We start from the raw sequence: 7,060 nt of genomic DNA, 5'->3' as shown, positions 1-7,060 counted from the left end.
AAGAGAAAGGAGAATTTCCTTATCTGGAATTTTCAGACATACCTTGTGTACGAACATGCTAGCCTATCATTCGGGATTTCTCAAAAACAGTTGTCAGACTTCAAATTCACTTTATTCTAAATTATTATAAATTACTTGAGATACTCGTCCTGCCTTGGATTTTGTTGTCCTTTTCCTCTAATATATACCTGCTAACACGGAAGCCTAATACAGATCTCTAGCTCCAGTCCCAGATGTAAACTTGGAACCTAACAGATGACGAATTATAGCACTTATTCAGCGTACCTATTCGTTTAGATCACCAGTGAACTAAACCCCTCATAATCTTCTATATAACTCAATAGCACCACCTTTAAGTCTTTTAATTAATTATTTCGGGACACCATGGACCACTCAAGCAGAGAGTTGTTGTTGGCTGAGACGTATCAAGGTGCAGGTGGTTTATCCGGTATTTCATGGATAAATTTTTCCAGGTATTGTTTGAAAGTTGCGGGGTCTTTTTCTACTTTATTTCGGGTAACATTGAAAAGAGTAGGACCATTTGCAGTGAAAAAATTGTGTCGTAATGTTATTTTCTGATGTGATCTCGACCTTTGTAGGGGACGCATTTTACAGGGACATAGTCTTGGGTGAATTGGAAACATAATACAGATATCATTTGGATAATTTTGGAGGAATATTTTCCACATGGGGCAAATGATGTATCCCACACGGCGACGTTAAAGAGAACAGAATTTCGGCTGTGATATATATATTCCTCCCTGTGCCTGTGAAATCTTGTATCCCTGCCGTAAGGCTTTATTTTCACACACGCCAGCTTAATTTATTTCCTCCTTAGTCGAAAGACACCTGTTGTTATGTCCTGTTATTTGTATTTGTGTAACATTCTCCGGTTTTTTTTTCCGACCTTGTTTTCGTATACATTCGCTGCTTTCTTCCAAGGAATCTAATACTCTTAGCTTAATTTTTCCTTGGGGCTGGCCAGATTGGAGCAATATTGAATACAACCAGCCGAAATTGCACAGATAATCTGGAACTCGGCTGAGGAAAGAAAACTCCAAATGACCCGTCCTTGTTTTCTTTGTATCGTCTATCTGTATGTTTTGTCCCTCTTTTGTATTACCTAACTGTCTTGATGTTTTACGTTCTTATCCCATTTTGTATTATATATATGTATATATATATATATATATATATATATATATATATATATATATATATATATATATGTATATATATATATATATATATATATATATATATATATATATATATATATATATATATATATATATATATATATATATATATATATACATATATATATATACAAGAGCGTAAGCTCGAAACGTAAAAGACTTTTCCTCTCTTCCCGAGCGTTAAACTAACACACCTGCTTGTTATTCCTACACCTGTCTTCGTCTTTTGTTTTCTGTAAATTTTTTATATATATATATATATATATATATATAGATAGATAGATAGATAGATAGATATATATATATATATATATATATATATATATATATATATATATATATATATATATATATATATATATATATTGTGTACGAGATGTTCCCGGATTGGTTATGTTTAATAAAAAGGAACTTATACCTAAGTTTTAACATCTCCTTCGAAATTGTCGCCTTGTGACGACTGCTGCTCCATCTCAGGTTTGAACCCATAGACCCAACGCTCGTCGCCTGTGATGATCCTCGACTTGAAGGATGGGTCTTCAGTGGCACGCTGATGGAGATGCTGACAGATTTCGACGCGATGTTCTCTCTGCTCAGTGATCAGCATGCGAGGAACAAACTTAGCAGAGACACACCGCATGTTCAATTGAGACGTTAGGATTGCCTGCACGGATCCATAGGACAGGCCAACATCAGCAACGTTGTTGATTATCCTCCGATTATCCTCATGCACAAGGTGATGAATTTTCTCTAGATTTTCTGACAGCAGGTCTTCCAGATTTCTCATCGTCTTCCGGGGACGTTCTTCCGCCTTTGAAGTGCCCGTTGCACTCGAAACATTGCGTACGACCCATTGCTTCGTCGCCTAAGCTTGCTGAAGCATGTTCTTTGTCTCTAAAGCAGTCTTCCCAAGTTAACGCAAAATTTCACGTTGGCTCTTTGCTCTAACTTCCTGTCCATGAGAAAATCGCAGACTACAGCATACACATGATCACAAAATTTCACGACTTCTGAAGTAAACACAGATGATGCCACTCAGCACAGTACCTCATGAAGGTCAATGCTAGCTCTCACTGCGCACACAACTGTCCGGGAATGTTTTGATACCACGTTGTACATTATATATGAGTGTAAACATACGGGTATGTGCATCAATGAGCGGGTAAACCAGTTTGTTGTACAAAAAACATACCATAATATTTATCTCACCGAGCTACATTAAAGTGAACGCAGCATTCATTCAAATTGTAAAGTAAATACGAAACACATTAATGTCTTAGTTACAATCAAGTACAATCCCTCGAGCGCGGTGTTCCAGCATGACCGCACTATAATAAGTGATTCCAGTAAAATAGAAACAAAATAATAAGCAAAATACAATTGCGTTGGAGTGGCTGTGTGGTAAGTAGCTTGCTTACCAACCACATGGTCCCGGGTTCAGTCCCACTGCGTGGCATCTTGGGCAAGTGTCTTCTACTATAGCCTCGGGTCGACCAAAGCCTTGTGAGTGGATTTGGTAGACGGAAACTGAAAGAAGCCCGTCGTATATATGTATATGTATATATATATATATATGTGTGTGTGTGTGTGTGTGTGTGTTTGTGTGTCTGTGTTTGTCCCCCCAACATCGCTTGACAACCGATGCTGGTGTGTTTATGTCCCCGTAACTTAGCGGTTCGGCAAAAGAGACCGATAGAATAAGTACTAGGCTTCCAAAGAATAAGTCCTGGGGTCGATTTGCTCGACTAAAGGCGGTGCTCCAGCATGGCCACAGACAAAAAACTGAAACAAGTAAAAGAGTAAAAGAGTAGTTTAAATAGCAGATGAAATAGTGAAAAACAAATAGATTTCATAATTATTTCTGTTTTCAATATACCACTGAATTTAAAATGTCGATTATCAGAATCAATGGAGCGTTGGACAAAATAGCACGTGGCATTTTTCTGTTTCTTTTTTCTTTCTGAATTCCCAACGCCCTATGATCGACTTCGCTTTCTATCCTAAATATTCTAAAAAACGGTCAAGTATTAGGAATCGAATTTAACTTTCTTACTTGGTCTTTTAATTTTTTTTTCTTATTGGTTTAGACAGAGGAGGAATGATAGCACTCGTGAGCACTTTTAGAACTTTGAGAATGATTAGGGAGTAGGAAGATAATCTCTGACTGCTGAAGAAAAGACCTGAAACTTGAAATAGAGTCGATTCCATTAAAGCATCCCAATAGTTAGGTGTTACTGTTAAACGAGAAGATATATTAAGTCTCCCACCCAAGAATAGAAACAGACCCTCCGACAGGAATCCACTCACTTCCTGTCTACCAAATTCCAGTCAATTTGATCGATCCGTTGCTGAAGTAGAAGACGTTTATTTAAGGTTCTATGCAGTGGGATTGGACGTAAAACCACGTAGTTGAGAAACGAACTTCTTAATCTATATAGCTAAGCCAGCACTCACTTATAAACGACTATAACCTTCCCTCGAAGTTTGTGGCTTTATACCAAACGTTTAGAAATTAATTATCAATTAATTAATGCTGTCTTTCTTTTTATCTTTTCAGTTGTCTCATGAAAACAACAGACACTTCAGAGGAAAGATAAGGAGAAAGGATGCCAGCTAGAAAGTGATAAGCTGCCCCAGATGGAAATATATTGTAAAACAACATAATCTGTATATAAAAGTATGAAAGAAAATTAAATTGATAAATAAAAGGAAAATATATTAGAATTAAAGGAAACAAAATTAAGAAAACGATAAAAGTGTGATAACTCAAAGAATAAACATCCATCAAGAAATTATGTCGGCCATAACACATTCTCCGATGTATCCTTCAGACATGTTTAGTGAAGATAATTCAACACAGATCCTTTTCTATGATAATGCCACCAACATAACAGAAGACGAATTACCTCTTGATACAAATAATTTATTAGTGGCTTATCACTACTGGTACGCAGGCATTCATGGTTATGTAGCTTCCATCGTTTGCATATTTGGAGTCATCACGAATATTCTCAACATTATTGTACTGACAAGAAAAAATATGATTTCTCCGTCAAATATAATCCTGACTGGACTGGCCATTAGCGATGGGCTTACAATGGCTCTCTACTTCCCATTTGCTTTAAACAATTATGTCATCTATGGACCAGATTCTCCAGAAAGTCGTGACAGTATTGGTGATGCCCGCTTTTTATTTGCCTACGCCGTATGTAGCGTTGTTGTACATTCCATTTCAATTTGGTTGACAGTTACGTTGGCTCTGTTCCGGTACATTTTCATTAGGTATCCACGCAAAGGCACCTATTTGTGCAGTATACCAAGGGCTAAATTGGCTGTAATTCTAGTGACCATAGTTACCACTATAGTATGTGTTCCTAATAGTGCAACGTTAGAAATCAAGTGCGATGCCGGACAAAATTCAACAATGTGGTATGTTGATTTTAGGGAGAATAATGAAGCTGAGAGAATTCTCAAGAAGATGAACTTTTGGGTGCAAGCATTTATCCTTAAGCTGTTACCCAGCTTACTCTTGACAGTTTTGAGTATATTACTCGTGAAAACCATGCAAGATGTTGAGGTAAGACGGAAGAGGCTGTTAAGTCGAAGTGGCAGAACAGATGACGACAGCGGTCGAGAAAGGAAAACTAATCGAACTACGAAGATGTTACTGACAGTTGTAGTGCTGTTCCTCATAACAGAAACCCCCCATGGTATATTTATACTGATTGGAACTTTTAACTCTTTCTTCCAGAATTACTACGTGTATTTGGGAGATACCCTTGATATTCTCACACTCATTAACAACGGCATCAACTTCGTATTGTATTGCACAATGAGTAAACAGTTTAGAGAGACATTCATCAGAATATTTTTCAAATCTTTCATTGCTACAGATGTCGGCCAATTGCAGCTGGTGTCAACCCAGGCTACTAGGTACTCGGAAGTATGATCTAACTCTCCTGGTGCAGTTATATCATAACGAAGAGCACAGTTATGATTTGATGAAAAGTTAAGCAACTTAAAGTAGACAAATACAGGATTAGTCCACTTTCAGTAGACATTCTTACGCCAGTCATCCAGTCATTTCAGTTTCCTGATCAACAAACCAGCAAAGCAATCAACAAAGAAGTCTGCGAGTGGACGCTCAACTTGCTAGACATAGTAACCAAATTTCCTTTAAGTCACACACTTTACAAAGACACCTGAGACAACAGTGGATTACACAGTATTAGGTAGACGATGCTTAAAAAGAAGACAAGGATGATCTTGGGGGAGATTCTTTTTATGGCAGGTCTTAACACATCCATATCGACCTCGGACCAAACACAAATTTGTTACTTCAAAAATACTGAGTTTAGTAATGCGATTGCATTCTTCTTTGTTTCTCATTTTGTCTCTCATCTTTTCTTCTACAAAAAAATAGAAATTATTATATTCGAATTGAGAAAAATACAACAATCGCAGTATATTTATTTCATCTGAGTGTAAAAGTTGACTGAATACTTATAAACAATTATTTAAAAAGCAGAAAAGATTTTATTTTTTATCATTATATCTATACATATGTAGTTTCAAAATATGTGCTGACGTGGCTGTATGGTTAAGTTTGCTTTAGAACCATGTTGTTCTAGATTCGATCTCACCGTGCGACACGTCAGACAAGTGTCTTCTATAATAGCTTCGAGGTAAACAATTACATTGTCCGTAAAATATAAGTGGAAAAATGTATACATATATATATATATATATATATATATATATATATATATATATATATATATATATATATATATATATATATATCATATGTGTGCGTGTGTATAGCTCTGTGTGTGTGTGTGTGTGTGTGTGTGTGTGTGTGTGTGTGTGTGTGTGTGTGCATATCGTTGCATCGAACAAAAATATATTGCTTAATTACAACCTTCTACGTTACGTCGGATAGTGGTACCTTGTGGAGTATATGTTTAGAAAGGTATATTTTAGCCAGTCAAAAAAAAAGAGATCGATAATATAGCTAAAGTGTAAATACTGGGATAGATATAATTGACAGGGAAAGTCTTGTGTACTGTGCACACTGGTAGTCAAGTATTTGCAAAGAGTATGATTTCAAAATAGTATGATTTATGGCTATTCGTTTTGCGAGGTGAAGTAATCGAATAAGGTCCTTTTTATTGGCTTGCGGGCATTAGGATATGATCATGGGGTGGCGAATAATTAATTAGATCGAAATTTAATCACAAAACCTGCTTCTATGAAATAGACAAGTAGAGGGGCAGACAGACTGACAAAAACATATATAGAAGGACAGACAGACGAATAGATAGATAGATAGATAGATAGATAGATAGATAGATAGATAGATAGATAGATAGATAGATAGATAGATAGACAGACAGACAGACAGACAGACATATAGATAGATAGATAGATAGATAGATAGATAGATAGATAGATAGATAGATAGATAGATAGATAGCGAAAGTGATATAGGTAGGATGGATGCATTGACTAATGTGTTCAGTCTTCTATGTACTATATCTGGTTAAAAATGAGATGGCCACGGCTGGAACTGACTAGATCAATACCGACTGAGCTCATCTGAGCAAAAACAAACATGAAAATTCTAATATTAGATGATCTTAATCACATAGAGATTAAGATTAGAGATTAGGCATATATCTAATACAGACACACAGACACACAGACAGGTAAAACTACGTTGCGTACATTGTTGAACTTACTGTAGGTGTGAATTAAATAGAAGATAACTAGGAATGTATTATAGTAGATATTGTTGTTCTTCGCTTATTAGACAACGGCCATGCTGGGGCACCGCATTGAAGAAGCATAGCATAGTGGAA

The 7,060-nt window shown here is 36.3% G+C and overlaps 1 protein-coding gene across 1 annotated transcript in view; it reads left to right on the top strand.

The window, feature by feature from the left end:
- The window catches only part of LOC106870799 (G protein-coupled receptor dmsr-1-like), a 386,450-nt gene extending 380,509 nt beyond the window's left edge, over positions 1-5,941 (top strand). Inside the window, exon 5 of the mRNA XM_089353532.1 lies at positions 3,757-5,941. Coding sequence (XP_089209658.1) covers positions 3,994-5,148 — 1,155 coding nt within the window. The 5' untranslated portion in view covers positions 3,757-3,993 and the 3' untranslated portion in view covers positions 5,149-5,941. The remainder of the gene's footprint in view (positions 1-3,756) is intronic.
- The last annotated feature ends 1,119 nt before the right edge of the window (positions 5,942-7,060 follow it).

This window comes from Octopus bimaculoides, chromosome 6 (genome assembly GCF_046866305.1).
Source record: "Octopus bimaculoides isolate indiv1 chromosome 6, ASM4686630v1, whole genome shotgun sequence".
In the NCBI taxonomy this organism is placed as follows: domain Eukaryota; kingdom Metazoa; phylum Mollusca; class Cephalopoda; order Octopoda; family Octopodidae; genus Octopus; species Octopus bimaculoides.
Note: the sequence above shows the minus strand (reverse complement) of the source record. Positions and strands in the feature narration are given on the sequence as shown.